This window comes from Oncorhynchus mykiss, chromosome 4, assembly GCF_057628025.1.
Source record: "Oncorhynchus mykiss isolate SJ-2025 chromosome 4, ASM5762802v1, whole genome shotgun sequence".
NCBI lineage: Eukaryota > Metazoa > Chordata > Actinopteri > Salmoniformes > Salmonidae > Oncorhynchus > Oncorhynchus mykiss.
In genome coordinates, this window is record NC_143025.1 from 45970464 (window position 1) to 45997887 (window position 27424).

Genomic DNA, 27424 nt, shown 5'->3' on the forward strand with positions numbered 1-27424 from the left:
ACTCCGAGTATGCTTTTCTGCGCTTCTGAAATAGACTACATTTTCTTCATATCATGTTTCTTTAGACTTGTCTAAAATAAATAATTGATTTATTGTGAAGGTGTAGGCTATATTACATGGATGTATTAGACTTTCTCAACTGTAGATGTTCCGAAGGTCTGCATCAGTGGCTTGTAGGGTATGTGTGGAAACCAGGAGATGCTAAATGTGTTTTGTTTTTAACGGTCAATTCCCCTGAGACCAACAGTTATTTGCTTGACAATCATCGGCTGACTAAATTTCGTGACCGCCACAGTCCTAGTTGGTCTACTGTTATTTCTCTAAAATGACGTTTCAGGCAGCTTGTGGTCGGGAAATGTATGTTAAATTCTCTGGCAACCGCTCTGTTGGACATTCCTGCAGTCACCATGCCAATTGCACACTCCCTCAAAACTGCACATTTTAGAGTGGCCTTTTATTCTCCCCAGCACAAGGTGCACCTGTAATGATCATGTTGTTTAATCAGCTTCATGATAGGCCACACCTGTCAGGTGGAAGTTCAACTATGTTTAATTGAAGAGGATCAGTCTGTGTTGATGGGTAGCAAACACAGGATTTTATTGTAATTTCAGAATTTCCATAATATATCTGCAGTAATTGTGTAATATTTCACAGTATTACTTACCTGTCAGTGTTGTGATTGGCTGTTGATTTCTCACGCCTTAGCGGCATCTGTTCTGAATATGTGTCTGTGTTTTCTGGGTTTGAGCCTTTTACTTTCGGTGTTGGTCCACCAGCTTCAAACAGCTGTAAAAACAACCTTTTCTGCTATTGGAAATGTTTCTAGCGATTTAGGTGGTACAATGATTCCCTATTCCCTACACTATTCATTGCTTGTTTTCTCACAGAAACTGAAATTGAGCAAGCAGTGTATAATTTTAGCAACAAGGAAATGAGTGCGATTTTCACTAGATAACACAGCCAGAAAGTTCCCAGTTTAACAGTGGGAGAAATCAATAGGCGAATATCGCAGCCAATTAAAACACTGGCGTGTAAGTAATACTGTGAAACACTATCATTCCACATTCCCTGCAGATATATTATGGCCATTTTATGAAATTTCAATGTAAAAATAAAATCCTATGTGTAGCACCTTTAAGTTATGAGTAAACCATGTCTCTACTCTCACAGCACTTTGATTTACAGTTACAGAGGGACTGTTATGTGTGTGCGCGCACATGCCATGCGGGCTGTAGTGAAAGTTTGTGTATCCCTCAACATAATATGTACGCAAGCACTCTCTGCCGAGGTTTGAGACGAGTTCTACATTTTTAATATGGGTTTGTTATTAAGTGCACTTTGTGAGAACTAACCTCCCTCTCTTTCGGTTTCTCTCCTCTCTCCGCACTTGTTCTCTGCCTTTCTATCTCTATACCCTTCTTTACTCCTCTTCCTCTCTCTAACTCTTCCTCTATTCCCCTACCCTTCTTCTCTCTACCTTGTCTTCCGCATTTTCTCTTCCACTCTCTTCTGTCCTTCTCACTTTCTTTTTTCTCACACTTTTCCCACCATATCCACATCCCCCCCTCTTTTTTAAAATGTTTTTTTCCCTCAGAATTTTCTCTTTCTGTCCACCAGGCCCTGGCTATGCCCTCGAGTGTGCGGGCGGGCAATCTAAAGGACCCGGATGTGGCTGAGCTCTTCTACAGAGATGACCCCGAGAAGCTTTTCGCTGACCTCCGAGAGATCGGCCATGGCAGTTTCGGGGCCGTCTACTTCGTAAGGGGACCTTATATTAGGGGGAGGGGAGAGTCTTGATTAAGAAAGTGTGTGCGTTTGCTCTCCTTATCAAAGTGTGTAACAAGGTGTTTTGAGAGTTTGTATGAAGCGTGTCTGTCCTTCTCGATGCTGTATCCGACAGGCCCGAGATGTGCGCAACAACGAGGTGGTGGCCATCAAGAAGATGTCCTACACCGGCAAGCAGTCCAACGAGGTGAGCCAACGTGCGCACACACTTAAGTTTAGGAATAGAAACAGATGTGTTAGCGCTTGGCTGGAACAAAAGCCTGCACACTCAGGACCCTTACTTAGGCTTTTCAAGGATGTTTAGGGACAATTCTAAGCCAATCTACTTTTTTGTCTATTTTCCATGATTCCCTGTGACATGATGTTTGGTATTAACCCCTGCTCTCTCGTTCTCCTCAGAAATGGCAGGATATCATCAAGGAGGTGAAGTTCCTCCAGAAGCTCCGTCATCCCAACACCATCGAGTACAGAGGATGCTACCTCAGAGAACACACAGCATGGGTCGGTATTAGCAGTGTGTGTGCTCCCAGTACACTATTTGAGTGTCTACTAATAATCTGTCCCCCCCCTCCCTCAGCTGGTGATGGAGTACTGTTTAGGCTCCGCCTCCGATCTTCTAGAAGGTTAGTACACCAGAGACCAACTGCAGGGATTATTTTGAGTCATGTTTAAGGGCGTTTAGCATGTTTTTGAAGCTTTGTATATAACTAGACTTTTTCTCCCTCTTTCTTACTGTCTCTGTGTGTGTCTGTAGTTCACAAGAAGCCATTACAGGAGGTGGAAATAGCTGCTATTACCCATGGTGCACTACTGGGCTTGGCCTATCTTCACTCCCACAACATGATCCATAGGTAATATTATAAAAATATATGCCATTTTAGCAGATGCTTTTATCCAAAGTCAAACAACTACTACAACCTCTTGGTCCATGCTACTGTGTTGTCCATATGCTGTCACTGTGCAGTGTCTTAGAGCAATTCTGGCCGTTCGATTCCAGTTCTGTTTTCAATGCTATGTCTTTCAGTCTAGTCTGTCATCAGGGATTTTACTCAGTGTCGTTTCAATAATCATTGCGTTGTGGCCTTAATAGCCTGGGCTCATTTTCCCGATAGCGATGGAACTTAGGCTTACAAGTGTTTTAACTATGGATCTTTCCGACAATGGCCGAAGATGTAACATGAGTTTTTCCAAAACACCACTACAAGTGCATCGTTGGAGCATGTGTCGTCACTAATAGGATCGAAAGAAAAGGAGCGCTGCTCTCGGAACAGCTTTCTCCATTCAAATATTTCCTTAACTTTCAAATTATTTCACAATACTGACGCAGAGAAAGAGAGATTACCACCTACGGCTGCAAATATTGAGGCAGTTTACTCCAATGCTTACCCAATAAAAATGCAAAAAATCACAGATTTGGCACATAATATATTGAGACAAGTTATACACTGGTAGCCTACAAGTAGCAAAATAAAACTCAATTGATTGAACATGAAATGTATTTTGATATGATTGAAATAGGCCTATAGCTTACTGTTTATATTTTTGAGCATTCAACTCTGTTTTCATTCAAAGCATATTTTTATACGTTGCTTGTTTGTATTAATTGTAAAGACATTGGCAACGTATTTGTAGTCAACTTTGTTCTGAAGTTTTCGCAGTCACAGATGCGGATAAACCACGTGATTCTGTTTTAGCTGAGATCTGTGTATAAAGTGATTCAGGAGGGCAAAAAAAGCATGTAATGACACAATTAGCTGTTCTACAAGTGGTCTGAGGTAGGCGTTAGATTACGAGCACTTTCAAGTACAACGTTAATAACAATTGCTTGGCGATTTAACCATTCCCCTATGAAGGTTCTAACGATGAACTTAATCTTAAGATGTTTTTGAGAAACCGGGCCCTGTCTTCTTCTATACCATATACAGTGGGGCAAAAAAGTATTTAGTCAGCCACCAATTGTGCAAGTTCTCCCACTTAAAAAGATGAGAGAGTCCTGTAATTTTCATCATAGGTACACTTCAACTATGACAGACAAAATGAGAAAACAAAATCCAGAAAATCATATTTTTTATGAATTTATTTGCAAATTATGGTGGAAAATAAGTATTTGGTCACCTACAAACAAGCAAGATTTCTGGCTCTCACAGACCTGTAACTTCTTCTTTAAGAGGCTCCTCTGTCCTCCACTCGTTACCTGTATTAATGGCACCTGTTTGAACTTGTTATCAGTATAAAAGACACCTGTCCACAACCTCAAACAGTCACACTCCAAACTCCACTATGGCCAAGACCAAAGAGCCAAAGAATTATTAGGAAATGGAAGACGTACAAGACCACTGATAATCTCCCTCGATCTGGGGCTCCGCACAAGATCTCACCATGTGGGGTCAAAATGACCACAAGAACGGTGAGCAAAAATCCCAGAACCACATGGGGGGACCTAGTGAATGACCTGCAGAGAGCTGGGACCAAAGTAACAAAGCCAACCATCCGTAACACACTACGCCGCCAGGGACTCAAATCCTGCAGTGCCAGACGTGTCCCCCTGCTTAAGCCAGTACATGTCCAGGCCCGTCTGAAGTTTGCTAGAGAGCATTTGGATGATCCAGAAGAAGATTGGGAGAATGTCATATGGTCAGATGAAACCAAAATATAACTTTTTGGTAAAAACTCAACTCGTCGTGTTTGGAGGACAAAGAATGCTGAGTTGCATCCAAAGAACACCATACCTACTGTGACGCATGGGGGTGGAAACATCATACTTTGGGGCTGTTTTTCTGCAAAGGGACCAGGACGACTGATCCGTGTAAAGGAAAGAATGAATGTATCGTGAGATTTTGAGTGAAAACCTCCTTCCATTGGCATTGAAGATGAAACGTGGCTGGGTCTTTCAGCATGACAATGATCCCAAACACACCGCCTGGGCAACGAAGGAGTGGCTTCGTAAGAAGCATTTCAAGGTCCTGGAGTGGCCTAGCCAGTCTCCAGATCTCAACCCCATAGAAAATCTTTGGAGGGAGTTGGAAGTCCGTATTGCCCAGCAACAGCCCCAAAACATCACTGCTCTAGAGGAGATCTGCCTGGAGGAATGGACCAAAATACCAGCAACCGTGCTGTGAAAACCTTGTGAAGACTTACAGAAAACATTTGACCTCTGTCATTGCCAACAAATGGTATATAACAAAGTATTGAGATAAACTTTTGTTATTGACCAAATACTTATTTTCCACCATAATTTGCAAATAAATTCATAAAAAGTCCTACAATGTGATTTTCTGGAATATTTTTTCTCATTTTGTCTGTCATAGTTGAAGTGTAGATATGAAAATTACAGGCCTCATCTTTTTAAGTGGGAGAACTTGTACAATTGGTGGCTGACTAAATGCTTTTTTGCCCCACTGTATGCTATATAGGGTATGTCACTATTGCAAAAGAGGTTTCTAGCCTTAACCTTTCTAGGGCAGGCGTTCCGCTAGCGGAACCCCTCGACAACATTCAGCTGAAAAAACTGCGCTAAATTAAATAATATTTTTTCCGAAATATGTAACTTTCACACATTAACAAGTCCAATACAGCAAATGAAAGATACTTCTTGTTAATCTACCCATCGTGTCCGATTTCAAAAATGCTTTACAGCGAAAGCACAACATATTACATAGATTATGTTATATCACCTCCATGTCAAGAAAACACAGCCATTTTTCCAGCCAAAGATAGGAGTCACAAAAAGCAGAAATATAGATCAAATTAATCACTAACCTTTGATGATCATCAGATGACACTCATAGGACATCATGTTACACAATACATGTATGTTTTGTTCAATAATGTGCATATTTATATCCAAAAATTTCAGTTTACATTGGCGCGTTACGTGCAGTAATGTTTTGATTCCAAAACATCTGGTGATTTTGCAGAAATACTCATAATAAACATTGATAAAAGATACAACTGTTATTCACAGAATTAAAGATAGACTTCTCCTTAATGCAACCGCTGTATCAGACTTTAAAAAAACTTTACAGAAAAAGCATAATCTGAGAACGGTGCTCAGAGCCCAATCCAGCCAGAGGAACATCCGCCATTGTGGAGTCAACAGAAGTTAGAAATAACACCATAAATATTCACTTATCTTTGATGATCTTCATCAGAAGTCACTCCCAGGAATCCCAGTTCGACAATAAATGACTGATTTGTTCCATAAAGTCCATCATTTATGTCTAAATAGCCACTTGTTGTTAGCGTGTTCAGCCCAGTAATCCATCTTCATGAGGCGCAAGCACTACGTCCAGACAAAAACTCAGTTCCATTACAGGTCGTAGAAACAAGTCAAACGATCTATGGAATCAATCTTTAGGATGTTTTTAACATAAAACATCAATAATGTTCCACCCGGAGAATTCCTATGTCTAAAGAAAAGCACTGGAACGAGAGGTAACTCTGTCAGGAGCGCGCGTCACGAGCCTGAGACACTCTTCCAGACCACTGACTCAAACAGGTCTCATGATCCCCTCATTTATAGTAGAATCCTCATTCAAGTTTCTAAAGACGGTTGACATCTAGTGGAAGCCGTAGGAAGTGCAACTTTATCCATATCCCACTGTGTATTCTGTAGGCCAAGCTTTGAAAAACGACAAACTTCAGATTTCCCACTTCCTGGTTGGATTTTTCTCAGGTTTTCGCCTGCCATATGAGTTCTGTTATACACAGACATCATTCAAACATTTTTAGAAACTTCAGAGTGTTTTCTATCCAATAGTAATAATAATATGCATATATTAGCATCTGGGACAGAGTAGGAGGCAGTTCACTCTGGGCACGCTATTCATCCAAAAGTGAAAATGCTGACCCCTATCCCAAAATAGTTTTAAGGGTCTTTCCTGGTTAAGGGTTAAATCAGGGGTATATATGATTTTTTTTTTTTTTTAGGGGGTGGAAATTATCATTGGTTAAGGAAACACTCCAGGCCGCTCTTGAGTGTCTACAATTGTATAGAAAGTATGCAGAAATTATAATGGACCTATATACTATATATACATTATTTATTTATTTTCAAATAACTGCCCTTTTTCTGTCCTGCAAATTAATTTTAACAAAGAAATCGGTCCCTTTTAAAATCTGTGTGGCCCTCTGTTGAATTTTGAAATCCCGTTGTGGCCCTCGAGCCAAAACGTTTGCCCACCCCTGGTTTATTTGAATATGTTCAACGTTGTTATCTCTGCGCTGTGTCAACATTGTTTTTGTCACATTGTGTTAACAGTGCTCCTCTCCTCTCAGGGATGTGAAGGCAGGGAACATCCTCCTGACAGAGCCTGGCCAGGTGAAGCTGGGAGACTTTGGCTCTGCCTCCATTGTTGCCCCCGCCAACTCCTTTGTAGGAACCCCCTACTGGTGAGGAGATAGTACTGCAAACTGTGGACTATTCAATTCCTTGTGGGCCAAATTGCTGCTGGTTTTCTCCTGTGAATCTCCAAATCCTCCCCCACCCCCTGCCCTACACACAAGGGATGGTACACTCTTTTTAACCAGTGGCTGATTATAAAGGGATGGTTCACTCTTTTTCCAGGATGGCTCCGGAGGTGATCCTAGCGATGGACGAGGGTCAGTACGACGGCAAGGTGGACGTCTGGTCTCTGGGCATCACCTGTATAGAGCTGGGTAGGCATCGCCAGGGCAAGAAACCACTCTAGGATCTTCATGGCAACAAACTATTCACAATCTCTATGGTACTGTAGAGAGGGAATGCCGCCCTTGGACACCACATCAAGAAAGAGATCTAACAATGTAGTATAATATAGGAAATATGAAGGTGTCTTGGCAAATGGCTCCACAGTGAACTTTGACCCCAGGCCCTCAGTGTGACCCCTGTCTGAGTGGTCTGACCAAATCCCTAACCCCTGGGAGTTGGTAATAGTCTATGTTGTGTATGTTTGTCCCAGCATTGTTACTGGGATTTAAGAGACTCAGCGCTAAGCTCCTTTGGCTGTTAGCTAACATGTCTTCTCTCTCCCTCCTCTCTCTATCACTTGTTACTTTCTCTCCATCTCCCTTTCCTTCTCTCGATTGATCTCTCTTCTTTTTATACCCTCTCTCTCCCTCTCTTCCTCCCTCCCTCCCTTGTCTCCCTTTAGCGGAGAGGAAGCCTCCTCTGTTCAATATGAATGCTATGAGTGCCTTATACCACATCGCCCAGAACGAGAGCCCCATCCTAGCGTCCAATCACTGGTGAGCGTCACTCTCCCTCATGTACATTTCTCCACTCACTTATCGGTCTTGATTTCTCCTTTACATCACTGTCTCGTTGTCTCCTTTACATCACTGTCTCGTTGTCTCTTAACGCTCTTTCGCTCACTCACCAGCTCTCTCACGCATCAGCTCTCTTTCTGTCTTCTCTCTGACTGAACTCTGTTCTCTCTCGTGCCATAGGTCTGATTATTTCCGTAACTTTGTGGACTCCTGTCTACAGAAGATTCCACAAGACAGGCCTATCTCCGATGTGTTGCTGAATGTAAGAGTGCAGCACACACACCTTTTTCTTGTTCCTCCTCTCTTCCTCAATTTGTCTCTCTAACTCTTTGCACTCCCCCCTCCCCCCCTGTCTGTAGCACCGGTTTCTGTGTCGTGAGCGTCCCCTAACGGCGGTGATGGACCTCATAGCGAGGACCAAGGACGCAGTCCGGGAGCTGGACAACCTTCAGTACAGGAAGATGAAGAAGATCCTCTTCCATGAAGCCCACAATGGACCCACCCCAGAGGGAGGCGAGGAGGAGGAGGTAGGGGCCCCCCCCATGTTAGTAAGGCCCATAATGGACCTCCTCTGGTTGTATGGTGAGAAGGAGGAGTTATAGGGCACACTTCTTAGGGCAGATCTGGGTTGATCACTTACAGTGCCTTCAGAAAGTATTCATACCACTTGACTTATTCCACGTTTTGTTGTTTCAGCCTAAATTCAAAATATATTTTTTCTCCACTATCTACACACAATAGCCCATAATGACAAAGTGAAAACATGTTTTTATAAATGTTAGCTGATCTATTGAAAATAAAATACAGATATCTAATTTACATAAGTATTCACACCCCTGAGTTGATTCATGTTAGAATCACCTTTGGCAGCGATTACAACTGTGAGTCTTTCTGGGTAAGTCTCTTAAGAGCTTTGCACACCTGGATTACTTATGTGCACATTTATTATTTAAACAAATAATTCAACCTCTGTCAAGTTGGTTGTTGATCATTACTAGACAGCCATTTTCAAGTCTTGTCATAGATTTTCAGGCCTATTTATGTCAACTAACTAGGCCGCTCAGGAACATTCACTGTCGTCTTGGTAAGCAAGTCCAGTGTGTATTTGGCCTTGTTTGAAGTTATTGTCCTGCTGAAAGGTCAATTTGTCTCCCAGTGTCTGTTGGAATACAGACTGAACAAGGCATTCCTCTAGGATTATGCCTGTGCTTAGCTCTATTCTGTTTCTTTGGCAAAGACTAAAGAGTTTTTTATGATACAATGACAAGCATACCCATGACACGATGCAGTCACCACCATGCTTGAAAATATGAAGTGAACTTGGATTTGCCCCAAACATAACTTTGTCCTGAATACAAAGTGTTATGTTTCTTTGCCACATTTTTTTGCAGTTTTACTTTAGTGCCTTATTGCAAACAGGATGTATGTCTTTGAATATTTTATTCTGTACAGGCTTCCTTCTTTTCACTCTGTCATTTAGGTTAGTGTTGTGGATTAACTACAATGTTGATCCATCCTCCGTTTTCTCCTGTCACAGCCATGTAACTCAAACTGTTTTAATGGTACCATTGGCCTCATGGTGAAATCCCTGAGCGGTTTTCTTCCTCTCCGGCAACTGAGTTAAGAAAGATGCCTTTATCTTTGTAGTGACTGGGTGTATTGATGCATCCAAAGTGTAATTAATAACTTCAGCATGCTCAAAGGGATATTCAATGTCTTTTTTTTAATTTTTTGCCCATCTACCAATTGGTTCCCTTCTTTGCAAAGCATTGGAAAATCTCCATGGTCTTTGTGCTTGAATCTGTGTTTGAAATTCACTGCTTGGCTGAAGGGCCTTCAGTAATTATGTGTGTACAGAGATGAGGTAGTCATTCAAAAATAATGTGAAACACTATTATCGCGCATAGTGAATCCATGCAACGTATGACTTGTTAAGCACATTTGTTCTCCTGAACTTATTTAGGCTTGCCGCAAGAGGTTGAATACTTATTGACTCAAGACTTTTGATATTTTCATTTTTAATTTGTAAAAATGTCTAAACAAATCCACTTTGACACTATTGGGTATTGTGTGTAGGCCAGTGAGACAATCTCAACGTAATCCATTTTAAATGCAGGCTGTAACACAACATTTGGGAAAAGTCTAGGGGTGTGAATATTTTCTGAAGGCACTGTATCTTATGTTAACTTTCTGCCTCTGCCTGCCTGTGTCTGTCTCTGCATGTTTCTGACTGTCTGTATTTGCCTGCCTGCCTGTCTATAACGTCTCTCTATTTTTCCTCACCCCCCCCCCCCCCCCTCACCCAGGAGGTGGAGCAGTACCTGCTGCGTACGGGCACCGTGGGCAGCATGGAGAGTTCCCAGTCTGTGCCCAGTATGTCCATCTCCGCCAGCTCCCAGAGCTCCTCTGTCAACAGCCTGGCGGACGGCTCCGACGACAGCAACGAGATGGCTATGATGACCGAGGGAGAGCACACGGTCACCTCCAACTCCTCCATTATACACCGCCCTACTGTAAGTCTGAGAGAGGTGTATGTGTGTGTGAATGGGGTTTGGGTGAGGTGGGGGTGTGTCTGCAGTGGGGGGAGATGGCAATGATGACTGAGGGAGAGAAGTCTCCTCCATTATACACTGCCCTACTGTAAGTCTGAGAGAGGTGGTGTGTGGTGTGCGTGCTAGAGGGAGAGAATATTGTGGCGTGTGTATGTGGTAAATATGTCAGGTGTGTGCAATTGTTTGTGGACATTTATTAAACATCCCTCTCCTGAATTATCTTTCTCTCGCCATGTCCACCTCCCCAAGGGTCAGGATAATATCTATGATGACCCATACCAGCCAGAGATGGACCAGCAGCAGCCCTCGTCAGCCGCCCGCCGCAGGGCCTACTACCGCAACCGGGACCACTTCGCCACCATCCGCACGGCCTCCCTGGTGAGCACATCCGCAAACCCCTCTCTCTGACCCAACCACTAACCACTCTCTCTGACATGACCGCAAACGCTAACCCCTAAACCTCTCTTTCTCTGATACGACTGCTAACACAACCCCCTGACCCCTCTCTCATACTACTATGAACGCTTGTTTGTTTTCTTACAACCACTTTGCCTAAGCTTGATTGAGTTTGCCTGTGGTCCAATGGAACAGTCCCACAACTGGAAACCCCACCCACCTGTCTCTCCAAGGCAGGCTCAATAGAAAACTCAAAGATGTCAGATACTATTGAAACACATTCCCTCTCTCCTTCCCCTTCTCTCTCTTTTCCTCCCCTTTCTATTTCTCCACTCTCTCTCCCCTCTCTCCAGGTCACTCGTCAGATCCAGGAGCACGAGCAGGGCTCAGCGCTGAGGGAGCAGATGTCTGGCTATAAGAGAATGAGGAGGCAGCACCAGAAACAGTTGATGGGCCTGGAGAACAAGCTGAAGGCTGAGATGGATGAGCACCAGCTGAGACTAGACAAAGAGCTGGAGAACCAGAGGAACAGCTTCGGAGGAGAGGGGGACAAACTGGGCAAGAAACACCAGGCCATCCTGGAGAAGGAGGTGAGCGATGGCAGGACTGGAGGAAAGGAGGGGTGGAGAACTAGCGCTTTGGAGGAGAGGGGGTCAAACCGGGCAAGAAACAGATGAACAGAATGTAGTATTTTTCTCCCTTCATCCCAATATTGGGCCTATATCCAGGAAGGCCAAAGTTCCAGAAGCTGGGCCTAAAATATTGTATTAGAGATCATACAAAAGATTTTGCTGTGAGACTTGTGAGCATGAAAAAATTAATATTTGTTGGTCTTATGTGATTAATAAGGAGCATCCAGACGCTGCACTTGATAAATTTATGAAATTGCTTCTTCCAATTATTGATAAACATGGACCTGTTAAGAAACTGACTGTTAGAACTTTTTTATACCCCTTTTTTTTCTCCCCAATTTCGAGGTATCCATTTGGTAGTAGTTAGTCTTGTCTCATAGCTGCAACTCCCGTACGGATTCGGGAGCGGCGACGGTCGAGAGCCATGCGTCCTCCGAAACACAACCCAACCAAGCCCCACTGCTTCTTGACCCAACGCACATCCAACCCGGAAGCCAGCCGCACCCATGTGTACACCTGGTGACCTGGTCAGCATGCACTGCACCCGGCCCGCCACAGGAGTCGCTAGTGCGCGAGGATATCGACAGAGCCTGGGCTCGAACCCAGAGTCACAAATGCCATTCTTAAACATGCAATACTGCTTTCCTCAGTATGACATCCTCATCGACCCACTGTGCTGTCAGACTCCGCATGCTCATGGGGCTGACATCGCTGGTCCAAATGTCAGTCGTGAAGCTAGTAGCAGTGACGCCCATAGCAAGTAGCTCATGGTTGTGCGTTTCAACAATACTGTGTAAATCCGGTAGGGCAACATCTGAAAAATAACGCCTACTTGGTAGTGTGTACCGGTGCTCGACCAGTCGGCAAAAGCCAACATTATCCACGACAGAGAACGGTTGATTATCAAGGGCAATGAATTCCATTATCTTGCCGTTAATGGATTTCGCCTTTGTCTCGCTGATATTTTCTTACTCTTTCAAATGACTGTTTGACTTGGAACTTATTTAGTTGTTGAACGTGTGCGCTTAGTTGCATATGACCTTTTTGTTATCTTCCTTTGAAACTTCTAAATAGATCCACACGACAGACATCGTGGGCTAGGTTCGGAATGCTGTGTTGCAAGTGTAGTGCTGTATTTTTTCCTGTGGCGTCATTACTTCATCTACCTACGTTATATAGGTAGGTATGCACGTCATCTACCTACGTTATATAGGTATGCACGTCATCTACCTACGTTATATAGGTATGCACGTCAGCTTTGACGTCGGTTTTGCACATCGGCGTTAAACTAGACATCGAACCGATGTTGGCATCTTTAGCCGATATCGTCCGATTCCGATATGCTTAACGATATATCGTGCATCCCTAGTCAAAACATATAGATTCAATGGTTGTAATGATGGGGCGCGGTCTGTCCGTAATAAAGAGATGCTCTGCTTTTTTGACACCACATTCCAAAAAGCAAGTCCTGCAGGCTCTAGTTTTGTCTTATATTGACTTTTGTCCAGTCTTGTAGTGCTGCAAGGAAAGACCTAGTTAACCTGTTGTGACGAGCAATCCCGTATCCGGGATCATATTTATAGCCTCAAGCTCATTACCATAACGCAACGTTAACTATTCATGAAAATCGCAAATGAAATTAAATAAATATATTTGCTCTCAAGCTTAGCCTTTTGTTAACAACACTGTCATCTCAGATTTTCAAAATATGCTTTTGAACCATAGCTAAACAAGCATTTGTGTAATAGTAATGATAGCATAGCATTAAGCATAGCATTCAGCATGTAACATTTTCATAAAAACAAGAAAAGCATTCAAATAAAATAATTTACTTTTGAAGAACTTCAGATGTTTTCAATGAGGAGACTCTGTTAGATAGCAAATGTTCAGTTTTTCCAAAAATATTATTTGTGTAGGAGAAATCGCTCCGTTTTGTTCATCACGTTTGGCTACCAAAAAAAACGAAAATTCAGTCATCAAAACGCCGAACTTTTTTCCAAATGAACTCCATAATATCGACTGAAACATGGCAAACGTTGTTTAGAATCAATCCTCAAGGTGTTTTTCACATATCTCTTCGATGATATATCGTTCGTGGAAGTCTGGTTTCTCCTCTGAATCACATGGAAGAATACTTGCCGCTGGAGATTACGCACCAATTTCGATGCAGGGACACCAGGCTGTACACCTGGTAAATGTAGTCTCTTATGGTCAATCTTCCAATGATATGCCTACAAATACGTCACAATGCTGCAAACACCTTGGGGAAACGACAAAGTGTAGGCTCATTCCTTGAGCATTCACAGCCATATAAGGAGACAAAAACAGAAAACAGCGCCTCAAAAATGTTGCTCACTTTCTGTTTGAAGTTTCATCTTGGTTTCGCCTGTAGCATCAGTTCTGTGGCACTCACAGATAATATCTTTGCAGTTTTGGAAACGTCAGAGTTTTTTCTTTCCAAAGCTGCCAATTACATGCATAGTCGAGCATCTTTTCGTGACAAGATATCTTGTTTAAAACGGGAATGTTTTTTATCCAAAAATTAAAAGAGCGCCCCCTATCTCGAAGAAGTTAAGCTGCAGCTGGCTCAGAGCAGAGCGGAACGTCTTGTTCTTCATTGTAAAGAGGGCTGATATAAGTGCTATGCATGCCAGTCTCTTGGCTAAGAGTTGAGGAGAGACTGATTGCATCACTTCTTTTTATAAGAAATGTGTTGAAAATCCCAAATTGTTTGCATAGGCAACTTACACACAGCTCTGACCTCATCAGGGGTCTTTGCATTCCCCAAATCCAGAACAAAATCAAGAAAGCGTACAGTATTATATAGAGCCAATTTTTTTCATGTAACTACGTTCCATCTCATTTCTCAAGTGAACAGCACACTTGGTTTCTTCCCTATTTGACCTAGATAATTTGTATATGTATTGATATGTAAGCTTTTAAAAAAAGCTGTTGTTCTGTATTATGTTTTGTGAGGACCCCGGGAAGAGTAGCTGCTGCTTTTGCAACAGTTAATGGGGATCCTAATAAAATACCAAATGCCTCTCTCTCCCCAGACCAAGGCAGCCCTAGCTGAGGAGAAGAAGTTCCAGCAGCATATCCTGAGCCAGCAGAAAAAGGAGCTGACCAGTCTACTGGAGTCTCAGAAACGCCAGTACCGTCAGCGCAAGGACCAGCTCAAAGAGGTACAACCTTATTCCATCCACATGTTCCAACCACACGACTACCTTATTACAACCATACAGGACAACCATACAATTGTGGTCACATGGGGCTGACCCAGGAGTGGCTGGTGTCACCCTCTTCCCAGAGTGTTGTTTTGATTGGCTGGTGTCACATTCTAACCCAGGGTTCCCCAACTGGTGGCGCACAGGCCAAATGTTATTTGGGCCCCCTACTTTTTCTGAGCAAAATATAAAACAAATGTATTTTTTCTTGTTTCACATAAGACTGTAAAAACACCCAGGAAATCAGCTCCAGGTTTGACATTTTTAAAAATTTAGAAATCTATTCCTAAGTATTCCAATGCATAATAGAGAAACAAATCAGTCATATACAAATGTAAGCTAAATTATAAATTGTTACGTTTTAACCAAACATTGTATCTGTTTGGGCTTCTCGTGGTTAATTTGCAGTCTACAATTGATTTGTAATTATGTCCCCCCCCCCCCCCCCCGACCATCCGTTCAAGAAATGATCGGCCCGTGGCTGACTAGTTGATGATCTCTACTCTAACCCATCCCCATGTGTTGTTTTTACTAGGGACTGAATGAGAACCAGTCAACCCCTAAAAGGGAGAAGCAAGGGTGGCTGGTGTCAGTCTTTAACTTGGGGTGTGGTCGTCTAAATGAAATTGGGATCCTTAACGTTAAGAAAAAAATCCTAAAGGGAAAATCCTTTTTGTCCCCCCCACAAATGTTTAATCACAGTGCAGCTGACTCGTCTGCTCTTTTGTCTTCACTAATGATGCAAGTGTGTGTTCGGTCTGTTCCCCTAGCCTATTAATTGGTAGGTCCTGCTTTACTGAAGTTGATTTAGTGCAAAAACATTGCAAGATACAGCTTTTGATTGCCAATAGATAGGCCTAGTGCACGGTTCTGACTCCGTCTGTCTGGTGGCCGACCTGTCTATACTGTGCCCCTCCCCTCTCCCTCCGATCCTTGCTAGCTTGCTATGGAAGATGCAGGCAGCTTGAGACCATTTGATTGACCGTTCTGATCACCAAGTGATGGACGTTAGTTTCCGCTTCAATAGCAGCATTCCTTTACAGACAAGTAAAATGCCTGTTCAGTGGCCCCTCGTAAAACCTTCTCTGGAGATCGTTTCGTCTGCATTTTCAAAAAGCCTCAGTGTACCCTTACAGACAAACAAACATGCAATAGCCGTGGCACTTTCAAGGGTATATGACTGCGGTACATGTAACTTAATTGCCCGGCCCTAGTGTTCATACATGCGTATTAGGACCATTACTCTGCATTGTGAATTGATGTGGAATTTTGAGCCATTTGTCACGTCCCTACCGTTTTAACCCTTCCCCCCCTGTGTTGTAATGAGTCAATGGTGTCACACTCCAACCCTTCCCCCTGTGTTTCAACTAGGAACTGAATGAGAACCAGTCGACCCCTAAGCGGGAGAAGCAGGAATGGCTGGTGCGTCAGAAGGAGTGTCTGCAGCAGCTGCAGGCGGAGGAGGAGGCGGGGCTGCTGAGGAGACAGAGGCAGTACTACGAGCTGCAGTGTCGCCAGTACAAGAGGAAGATGCTGCTGGCCCGACACAACCTGGAACAAGACCTACTCAGAGAGGTATAGCAGGCCTATTGTAGTAGGTATATTACTGGGGGAGATTGACCTGCTCAGATGTCTCGTCCACCAGCCGGCTCTCTCTCGCTCTCTCTCTCTCTGTCAAACCATCTGGTTTCAGAGCGCCTCAGAATCGAACTTAAATCTAGTTGACTGGACGCTTATGGCAGGAGCGGCAAAAACAGCCGCCGGTTTTAATTGGCAGATCTGTCCATCACCATATAGCATATACCTTAGAATCTCCCCGCAACATTATCAACTTCAAGCATAAGTTATTTAAACATAGTGACTTCGGGAAAATCTGAAAGTTTGCATCTTAAAAATGTTTTTTACATTAACTTTATATGCCTCAAATCAGAATCAATTGGGCTTCCCAAAACTAATATGGCTAATGTGATAACATTTATTTTGATAGGCAATTTTGCCATTTTTCAAAGTCACATCTAATTCAACTGTTGCCTCAATGTAGAGCCACACGTCATAGTCGTGTGATTCGCTCAGAATATGAATTGATTTAGCATCCGGTTTGGGCGCTATATATATTTTCATGTTGTCATTCCATCCTTCTCTCATCCCAGGATTTACGGTATTATTGCCTAAGTACACAAGGGGGTGCCAAAAAACACAAAGCCCATTGGGTGTCTATTACTAGAATGCTAACAAAATTTGTACAAGTAATAGCACATTTCCATAGAGGCTGCTTGCTAAATATGTTAACGAGCGCAAATGTTAATAAATTAATTTCAAGATGGGGAAATCCAGGTCATAAAGTTATACATGAATAGGTATGAGCTACAGAATGCCAGTTTTGGTGAGGTTGGACATTTTACAAGGGAATATGAATGATAAACATTAGAAATAGGATGGCCATTATCGTTCTTGCAAAAATGACCTTTTTCATTGTAAGCTCATTTACTTCTATGGCTGCTACTGATGACAAGCTATTTTCTGCATAATGTGTTCCACTAATGTATTTTCTGTAAAGGAAAAACTATAGTTGAATTTGAGACATCTGTGGCTTTGTGTTGTGTGACACCACATTTTGGTGGCCTTTTATTGACCCCAGCACAAGGTGCACCTGTTCAATCAGCTTCTTGATATGCCACACCTGTCAGGCAGATAGATTATCTTGGTAAAGGAGGAACGCTCACTAACAGGGATGTTAACAAGTTTGTGCACAAAATTGTAGAGAAATAAGCGTTTTGTGCGTCTGGAAAATTTCTGGGATCTTTTATTTCATCATGAAACATGGAACCAACACTTTACATGTTGCGTTTATATGTTTGTTCAGTGTAGCTACAAATATTTAAAAAATGTATTGAAATAGTTACGTTTTGACAGCCACAGGATGTTTTTTCCAATACTCTCATCAAATACCCCGATATACGGTATACCGCCCAAGCCTAATTAGCATGTCATTCAGGAAATCCACACCCCCTGAATTCCAAACAGTCCCACACTGTTACCAAATCAAATTTATTTATGTATCCCTTCTTACATCAAATGATATCTCAAAGTGCTGTACAGAAACTCAGCCTAAAACCCCAAACAGCAAGCAATGCAGGTGTGGAAGCACGGTGGCTAGGAAAAACTCCCTAGAAAGGTCAAAACCTAGGAAGAAACCTAGAGAGGAACCAGGCTATGAGGGGTGGCCAGTCCTCTTCTGGCTGTGCCGGGTGGAGATTATAACACAACATGGCCAAGATGTTCAAATGTTCATAGATGACCAGCATGGTCAAATAATAATAATCGCAGTAGTTGTCGATGGTGCAACAAGTCAGCACCTCAGGAGTAAATGTCAGTTGGCTTTTCATAGCCGATCATTCAGAGTATCTACCGCTCCTGCTGTCTCTAGAGAGTTGAAAACAGCAGGTCTGAGACAGGTAGCACGTCTGGTGAACAGGTCGGGGTTCCATAGCCGCAAGCCGAACAGTTGAAACTGGAGCAGCAGCACGACCAGGTGGACTGGGGACAGCAAGGAGTCATCAGGCAGTCCCGAGGCATGGTCCTAGGGCTCAGGTTCTCCAAGAGAGAGAGAGAGAGAGAGAGAGAGAATTAAAGATGCCCTCTGGTGGTAAATAGTACCACTAATAGTGTCAGTGGTTGCCATAGAATTCTGTGGCACCACGCAAGCTGTGCTGCAGTATGCTGCAACTTTTAAAGGATGAACCACTGTACATAATCTATGTCTCAACTGTCTCAAGGCAATTGTCTAAATACGTATCTGCGTGCATGCATCCATGCACACCACACACACTAACGTTCAAACGTTTGGGGTCACTTAGAAATGGCCTTGTTTTTGAAAGAAAAGCAAAACAAATTGTCCATTTTAAAATAACATCAAATTTATCAGAAATACAGTGTAGACATTGTTAATGTTGTAAATGACTATTGTAGCTGGAAACGGCAGATTTTTTAAATGGAATATCTACATAGGCGTACAGAGGCCCATTATCAGCAACCATCACTACTGTGTTCCAATGGCACATTGTATTAGCTAATCCAAGTTTATTATTTTAAAAGGCTAATTGATCATTAGAAACCCTTTTGCAATTATGTTAGCACAGCTGAAAACTGTTGTTCTGATTAAATAAGCAATTCAACTGGCCCTCTTTAGACTAGTTGAGTGACTGGATTTTTCAGCATTTTTTGGTTCGATTACAGGCTCAAAATGGCCAGAAACAAGTAACTTCTGAAACTCGTCAGTCTATTCTTGTTCTGAGAAATAAAGACTTCCATGCTAGAAATTGCCAAGAAACGGAAGATCTCGTACAACACTGTGTACAACTCCTTTCACAGAACTGCGCAAACTGTCTCTAACCAGAATAGAAAGAGGAGTGAGAGAGACCGGTGCACAACTGAGCAAGAGGACAAGTACATTTGAGTGTCTAGTTTCAGAAATCGATGCCTCACAAGTCCTCAACTGGCAGATTAATTAAATAGTACCAGCAAAACACCAGTCTCAACGTCAACAGTGAAGAGGAGACTCCGGGATGCTGGCCTTCGAGGCAGAGTTGCAAAGAAAAGCCATATCTCAGACTGGCCAATAAAAAGAAAAGATTAAGATGGGCAAAAGAACAGACACTGGACAGAGGAACTCTGCATAGAAGGCCAGTCCCAATCCCTATTTGGTAAAATACCAAGTCCATATTATGCAAAGACAAACTACAGTCATTACTTTAAGACATGAAGGTCAATCAATCCAGAAAATGTCAAGAACTTTGATCGTTTTTTCAAGTACAGTCGCAAAAACCATCAAGCGATATGATGAAACCAGCTCTCATGAGGACCGCCACAGGAAAGGAAGAACCAGAGTTACCTCTGCTGCAGAGGATAAGTTAGTGTTACCACCCTAAGAAATTGCAGCTCAAATAAATGCTTCAGAGTTTAAGTAACAGATCCATCTCAACATCAACTGTTCAGAGGAGACTACGTGAATCAGGCCTTCATGGTTGAATCGCTGCAAAGAAACAACTACAAAAGGACACGAATAAGAGACTTGCTTTTGCCAAGAAGCACAAGCAATGGACATTAGACTGGTGGAAATCTGTCCTTTTGGTCTGATGAGTCCAAATTTGAGATTTTTGGTTCCAACCGCTGCGTCTTTGTGAGACGCAAAGTAGGTGAACAGATCTCCGCAATTGTGGTTCCCACCGTGAAGCATGGAGGAGGAGGTTATGGTGTGGGTGTGCTTTGCTGGTGACACTGTCAGTGATTTATTTAGAATTCAAGGCACACTTAACCAGCATGGCTGCAGCAATACGCCATCTCATCTGGTTTTGGCTTAGACCACTATCATTTGTTTCTCAACAGGACAATGAATCAACACATCTCCAGACTGTGTAAGTCCCATCTGACCAAGAAGGAGAGTGATGGAGTGTTGCATCTGATGACCTGGCCTCCACAATCACCCAACCTCAACCCAATTGAGATGGTTTGGGATGAGTTGGACCGCAGAGTAAAGGAAAAGCAGCCAACAAGTGCTCAACTTATGTGGGAACTCCTTCAAGATTGTTGGCAAAGCATTCCAGGTGAAGCTGGTTGAGAGAATGCCAAGTGTGCTAAAACACTTTTAGTCACTACATGATTCCATGTGTTCATAATTTTGATGTCTTCACTATTATTCTACAATGTAGAAAATAGTAAAAATGAAGAAAATAACTTGAATGAGTAGGTGTCAACTTTTTTGATGTGTGGGTTTTTTACACAGACAAGCTACTTAATTGTATTGTGATCACTTACTTGACACATTTCCCACCTTCTCTCACTCCCTCTTCATCTTTCTTCCTATACCTGTTTTTTTTTTTCCCCTCCAGGACCTGAACAAGAAGCAGACCCAGAGGGACCTGGAGTGTGCCATGCTGCTGAGGCACCACGAGTCCACCCAGGAGCTGGAGTTTCGTCAGCTGGGTGCGGTGCAGCGTACGCGGGCCGACCTGATCCGCACGCAGCACCAGACGGAGCTCACCAACCAGATGGAGTACAACAAGCGGAGGGAGCAGGAGCTCCGGCAGAAACACACTGTGGAGGTCCGCCAGCAGCCCAAGAGCCTCAAGGTAAGGCTCTTCTTCCCTCACTCCCCCCTATCTCCTTTCTCCCCTCACTCCCCCCTCTCTCCTTTCTTCCCTCACTCCCCCCTCTCTCCTTTCTTCCCCCACTCCCCCCTCTCTCCTTTCTTCCCTCACTCCCCCCTCTCTCCCTCCTTCCCCTCCTTTCTCCCCCTCCTTCCCCCCTCTCCCCCCCCCCTCTCCCTCCTTCCCCCCCTCTCCCTCCTTCCCCCCCTCTCCCTCCTTCCCCCCCTCTCCCTCCTTTCCCCCCCTCCCTCCTTCTCCCTCCTTCCCCCCCTCTCCCTCCTTTCCCCCCCTCCCTCCTTCCCCCCCCTCCCTCCTTCCTCTCCCTCCTTCCCCCCTCTCCCTCCTTCCCCCCCCCTCCCTCCCTCCTTCCCCCCTCCTCCCCCCTCCCTCCTTCCCCCCCTCCCTCCTTCCCCCCCCTCCCTCCTCCCCCCCCTCCCTCCTTCCCCCCCTCTCTCCCTCCTTCCCCCCTCTCCCTCCTTCCCCCCCTCTCTCCCTCCTTCCCCCCCTCTCTCCCTCCTTCCCCCCCTCTCTCCCTCCTTCCCCCCCTCTCTCCCTCCTTCCCCCCCTCTCTCCCTCCTTCCCCCCCTCTCTCCCTCCTGCCCCCCCTCTCTCCCTCCTGCCCCCCCACTCTCCTCTCCCTCCCTCCTTCCCCCCCGCTCTCCCTCCTTCCCCCCTCTCGCTCCCTCCCCTCCTTCCCCCTCTCGCTCTCTCCCTCCTTCCCCCCTCTCGCTCCCTCCCTCCTTCCCCCCTCTCGCTCCCTCCCTCCTTCCCCCCTCTCGCTCCCTCCCTCCTTCCCCCCTCCTTCTTTCCCTCCTTCCCCCCTCTCGCTCCCTCCCTCCTTCCCCCCTCCTTCTTTCCCTCACTCCTCTCACTTCTTCCCAGTCCAAGGAGCTCCAGATCAAGCGTCAGTTCCAGGACACTTGTAAGATCCAGACACGTCAGTACAAGGCCCTGAGGAACCACCTGTTGGAGAGCACTCCCAAGGCCGACCACAAGGCGGTGCTCAAGAGGCTGAAGGAGGAGCAGACCAGGAAACTGGCCATCCTGGCCGAGCAGTACGACCACTCCATCAACGACATGCTGTCCACACAGGCTGTGAGTAAGGCAAGGACCCTACCGTGCACCTCTCCTACACCTGACAACTACGAAGACGTTATACTACAGAACAACTACACACACGCGGCGAGACAACCCACACAAAGACACACTGCAGATCACACCCACTATCAACTGCAGACCTACATATTAAACCGGCTACACCAAAAATGTATACCAACATGTTTCAGTTCAACAAACACCTACTACGTCCATGCTAAGTTCTAGAACTACTAAAATTACAAATTAGGACTACGAATACCACATTTTGAGTGGTAGACTTCCCCAAACTGTCCATTTAGACCAGGGTGTGCTCTACTGACGTCCAGCCCTCTCCCTCTTCCTCCTCTAGTTGCGATTGGACGAGACCCAGGAAGCAGAGTACCAGGTGCTGCGGATGCAGCTGCAGCAGGAATTGGAGCTGCTGAACGCTTACCAGAGCAAGATCAAGATCCACACAGACTCCCAGCACGAGAGAGAGGCCAATGACCTGGAGCAAAGGGTGTCTATCCGCAGGGCCCTGCTGGAACAGCGGGTGAGAATGAGACGGAGAGTTGGGTGGAGGGGTGTCTGAAGGGATTGTGTGTGTTGGGGGGGGGGGGGGGGGGGGGTTTGCGTGTGCGCAAGAGAATATTTACAATATACATGACACCAAAAAGGATAGGCCACTTAAAAGATTATTGGGACACAACCAGTTTGTAGTCTTATTGCATCCCCCCTCTCTTAGATTGAGGAAGAGATGCTGTCTCTGCAGAACGAGCGTTCAGAGCGTATCCGTACTCTACTGGAGCGCCAGGCCCGGGAGATCGAGGCTTTTGACTCGGAGAGCATGCGTCTTGGCTTCAGCAACATGGCGCTGACTGGCATCCCCGCCGAGGCCTTCAACCAGGGCTACCCCAACCCCAGCCCCTCCTCTGGCTCCGGGGGCTGGCCCTCCCGCCCTGTCCCTCGCTCCGGGAGCCACTGGAGCCACGGTGTGCAGAACTCGGTGGCGCCCCCTTCGTGGCGTAGCCAGAACAGCTGCAGCGGTGGAGGGTTCAGCCGTGCTGAGTCGATCACGTCATCTCACGGCCTGGGGAGGGATAGTGAGATGAACATGAGTGGTAGAGGCCACTCCTCCAACTCCTCATCTTCCTCATCGTCCTCCCACCATCACCATCATCAGCAGCAGCAACAACACTACCTCCCCCAGCACCACCACCACCAGAGCACGCCACACCTGTACCGAGAGAGCCGCGAGCGCGAGGACCGTGAGAGGGACAGGGAGAGAGAGTGGGGAGGTGGGGGGGGACACCACCACCACCACCACCACGGAGGAGGAGGAGTTCATCACCACCACCTCTCCCAACACGCCTCAGCCCAGTCCCTGGCTCTCCTGCCACCTCCGCCTCCCCCACCACCCATCTCCCTCTACTCTTCCTCCCCACCCTCCTCCTCCTCCTCCTCGTCTTCCCAGGGAGGGGGATACGGGGGTCTGGTGGCCAGGGGCCCCAGCCTGATGGCCCTAAGGAACAGCCCCCAGCCCCTGAGGAGGACGGCCTCAGGGGGGCCCGGCGGGGCAGGGGGGGGCGAGGGGGGTCTGAGTCGGAGCACCTCGGTCACCTCACACATCTCCAACGGCTCCCACCTTTCCTACTCTTAAAGGGGAAGGGTAACGATAGGCTCCACCCCACAGTCTTAAAGGGGCGCGGTAAGAGAACAAACCAAGCCTGCCCCTTCTTTGAGGCTGCGTCTGAAACGACACCCTAACCCTCGTATGAGGAATAGGGTGTAGTTTGAGATATGCCATGTAGTGTGGGGGGGGTGTCCCTGCTCTCTCTTCTGCAAGAGTGTTTGTTCATGGAGGGGGTGGTGCTAACAGGTTTACCACCACAATGGGTGGAGCCAAAGCAAGTCTACCGTTCCTATTGTTCAAGGGGATTATTTTTTTTGGAAGAGGTCATCTCTCACAAATTCAGGGGAAGGGTTTAGATGAGGGGGGGCCTATTAACAATAAGGTCAGACTGGCCTGGCCACCAGTAGGGGTCAGTTGAGCAGACTAGCTGCTTTCGAGTAGACAGACACCATAGAGTATTATGTCTGCACAGACAGACGGAAGGGATACAAGTGGGAGGAAAGGGGAGTTTTAACAGCAATAGGTTTCTCTGCTGACATCAAACTGAGAGAAATTAATGGATGTGGCGATACTGCTCTATTTGAGAGGGTGCTTTTAAAATACAATGTAAACTATGTAAATAACGCAGAAACTAACACGTGAAGCGTACTAGTTAATGATGGGTCATATACTGTCCATTTGTGGTGAAGCAAAGAGCTGAACCTCGAGAGGCAACTACAGAAACAGTTTTTTTTTTGGGTAATAGGATTTTCAAATTGATGACAAATGTAACACTGCCATCCGGTGGCTCGGCTGACCCAAGACGACTCTGCCACTGCTGAGCAATAATTTCCCTGTGAACATTCTGAAAGTGGGGTGTGTGTACAGCGCGGAATGCTCGCTTAGTTTTTTTTCACACTTGACCCATTCCTGGACACACAGCCTGGTAGGTGTGTGTAATGTACATGTGCATAAAGCAGTTATTACAGTTCAATGCATGAAAGTGCTGTACAGAAAGCATTTGTATTCATACATGTTTATAGAAATACATATAAGTATATAATACCTGTCAGAAGTTTGACAGTAAAATTGAAGATTGTTCACTGTTCAACATCTTTGTCCTACATTGTACTTAGTGTACATAAAAGCACTAACTCTGAAACGCTGGTAGAGTAATGATAATTTTGCCATGTGAATAGAAATTGGAAAATAGTTGAGGGAAAATAGATATGTTTGCTATTATTATTATTGTTATTATTATTATTACTACAAGAGCAGTTGTAATGTTTGTTGTACACACTAATTTTGTTAAAAGAAAACGTTTTTTAAAATGTTTTAATTGCCAATTTTGACCACTAGGTGGGGAGTAAGAGCAATGTTACTGTTATGGAGCGCTATGAGGGGGGGGTTCATTGTTTTTATTATTTTTTAAAGAGAAGGAAAAAACACTACCTTTCCCCAAGCATTCCCTCTGGTCTCAGGGTCGGAGTCTACTGGGCAGTGCATTACCACAAAAGGTTGTAGTGTTATAGAACCAGTATTAAATGTGGATGGGGCCGTTCATGTTGTTAGCTGTATGTGTCAATATATTGAATTCTAGATCTACCATACAGTGTCTCCTAAAGTCAGCCTCTGTAATCCAGCACGTTTTGTGCCATATTGTACCTCTCTTCTTGTGGTTCATGTCGATACGGACCAGCCAAGCTTGTTGATTTGTACACTACTACACCCCACCAAAAATACTCTGAATTTGTTGGTTTAATTTATTTGGTCTTTTAAAAATATATAAACAGCCAAAAACAAGAAAGTGCATACATTATAAATAACTTGGAATATTAATATTGTCGTTTCTTAACTCCCGCCTTCCTTTCTGGAAGTTATTTCTGGATAGAACAGGATTGGATTGAGGCAAAGTGTCGCCACTGTTATGCTTTCATCTTAACACTCATCAGTAGTCAAGTAAAAGAAAGGAATGAGCCATTTTAAAGTATTCTAACCGAGCCCATGTGTAGAGAATCATCTACCGTTGGCTCCTAAACTCACACTGCCAACTCTGAACAGCACCAACATTACAACAGAATGGTGGGGTGGTAAACATTGGTTCTCCAGTGGTGCGTTTCAATACTCTAACCTCTAAGTTACCTCGACACGTCTGGGGTCGTTTACTTCAGTTTACACATTGTTCATGACGGAACATGCTGGATTCGTTTTCAGAGGCTGTGATTTTTAGACTAGGGCATGGTGACCGAGCTGCTGGTACAGAGAATGTGTGCTGTCGCTGTCCATATGTAGTGCTGATTTACGCTTAGGGGTGGGTCTCAATAGTCAAAAGTAGTTCATTTTCTTTGTTTCATCCCCTTTACCGGCATATAGAAAACACAGCACAGGTGAAAGGACTTGGAAATTCACTTTAACCTGTCCTTTCACATCATTGCAAACGGAGAGATGAGGGAGGGACTCATAAGACTATTGAGATTACAACTCAGTTGGTTGGGGCAGGGATGAGCGAGAATCTGATAGAAAGAGGAGTGGATGTGTGTGGTGGGATATAGAACTGTTGTACAGAGAGGCCAAGTTACGTTCAGGTTCAATGCAAAGTGGAGCGGAGGTCTGCTACAGAATTTGTTGTACAGAAACACAAGTCATTTTGAAAAATAAAAAAAAGGAAAAGTGACTTCCTGATGCTGTCTTCATTTGTACCTACTTGGTTGGATTGTGTGTCAGTTCAAAGGAATGCCCACAAACTACATTAGTTGGTGGAACTAACCATGAAAGATGTAAGGTAAAGATTACATTTTGTGCATCTTTTTAAAAGGAAATTCACTTGGGGGGGGAAACCACTCCAGGACCTGTAGGGGTGCTGATCTAGAATCAAGTCCTCCCTGTCCATGTAATCGTATTTGTTATGATCTAAGAGGTGTAACTAATCCTAGATCAGCACTCCTGTAAGATATTTGAGAGTTGATAGTGGAGTTTGTTTGCAGGGATTAATGTTTGTACTCATTTGTGTGCCTTTGCGTGCTAGGCTAATTACACTAAACAAAAATATAAACGCAACATGTAAAGTGTTGGTTTCATGAGCTGAAATAAAAAATCCCAGAAATGTTCCAGATGCACAAAAAAAAGCTTTTCTCATTTTATGCACACATTTGTTTACATCCCTATTAGTGAGCATTTCTCCTTTGCCAAGATAATCCATCCACCTGACTGGTATGACATATCAAGAAGCTGATTAAACATTGATCATTACACAGGTGCACCTTGTGCTTTGGACAATAAAAGGTCACTTTAAAATGTGCAGTTTTGCCACAACACAATGCCACAGATGTCTCAAGTTTTGAGGGAGCATGCAATTGGCATGCTGACTGCAGGAATGTCCACCAGAGCTGTTGCCAGAGATGTAATGTTCATTTCTCTACCATAAGCTGCCTCCAACGTCGTTTTAGGGAATTTGGCAGTACATCCAACCATGCCAGCCCAGGACCTCCACATCCGGCTTCTTCACCTGTGGGATCATCTGAGGGTGAGCGCTGAGGAATATTTCTGTCTATAATAAAGCACTTTTATGGGGAAAAACTAATTCTGATTGGCTGGGCCTGGCTCCCCAGTGCGTGGGATTATGCCCATCCATGGTTGTACCCCTGCCCACTCGTGAAATCCATAGATTCGGGCCTAATGAATTTATTTAAATTGACTGATTTCCTTATATGAACTGTAACTCAGTAAAATCTTTGAAATTGATGCATTTATA

At 44.6% G+C, this 27424-nt stretch overlaps 1 protein-coding gene across 2 annotated transcripts in view; it reads left to right on the top strand.

Annotated features, from left to right (window-relative positions):
* LOC110521011 (serine/threonine-protein kinase TAO2) overlaps positions 1 to 26347 on the top strand; it is a 36478-nt gene extending 10131 nt beyond the window's left edge. The window contains exons 2-20 of one of the 2 annotated variants that reach the window (XM_036968767.2): positions 1618 to 1758; positions 1901 to 1972; positions 2185 to 2286; positions 2363 to 2408; positions 2540 to 2636; positions 7063 to 7176; positions 7352 to 7443; positions 7917 to 8010; positions 8212 to 8293; positions 8391 to 8558; positions 10338 to 10544; positions 10833 to 10961; positions 11333 to 11569; positions 14668 to 14796; positions 16210 to 16413; positions 20727 to 20966; positions 21867 to 22088; positions 22432 to 22614; positions 22807 to 26347. In XM_036968767.2, coding sequence (XP_036824662.1) covers positions 1627 to 1758; positions 1901 to 1972; positions 2185 to 2286; positions 2363 to 2408; positions 2540 to 2636; positions 7063 to 7176; positions 7352 to 7443; positions 7917 to 8010; positions 8212 to 8293; positions 8391 to 8558; positions 10338 to 10544; positions 10833 to 10961; positions 11333 to 11569; positions 14668 to 14796; positions 16210 to 16413; positions 20727 to 20966; positions 21867 to 22088; positions 22432 to 22614; positions 22807 to 23721 — 3465 coding nt within the window. In that variant the 5' untranslated portion in view covers positions 1618 to 1626 and the 3' untranslated portion in view covers positions 23722 to 26347. The remainder of the gene's footprint in view (positions 1 to 1617; positions 1759 to 1900; positions 1973 to 2184; positions 2287 to 2362; positions 2409 to 2539; positions 2637 to 7062; positions 7177 to 7351; positions 7444 to 7916; positions 8011 to 8211; positions 8294 to 8390; positions 8559 to 10337; positions 10545 to 10832; positions 10962 to 11332; positions 11570 to 14667; positions 14797 to 16209; positions 16414 to 20726; positions 20967 to 21866; positions 22089 to 22431; positions 22615 to 22806) is intronic. The other variant, XM_036968768.2, reaches the window with a different exon arrangement.
* The last annotated feature ends 1077 nt before the right edge of the window (positions 26348 to 27424 follow it).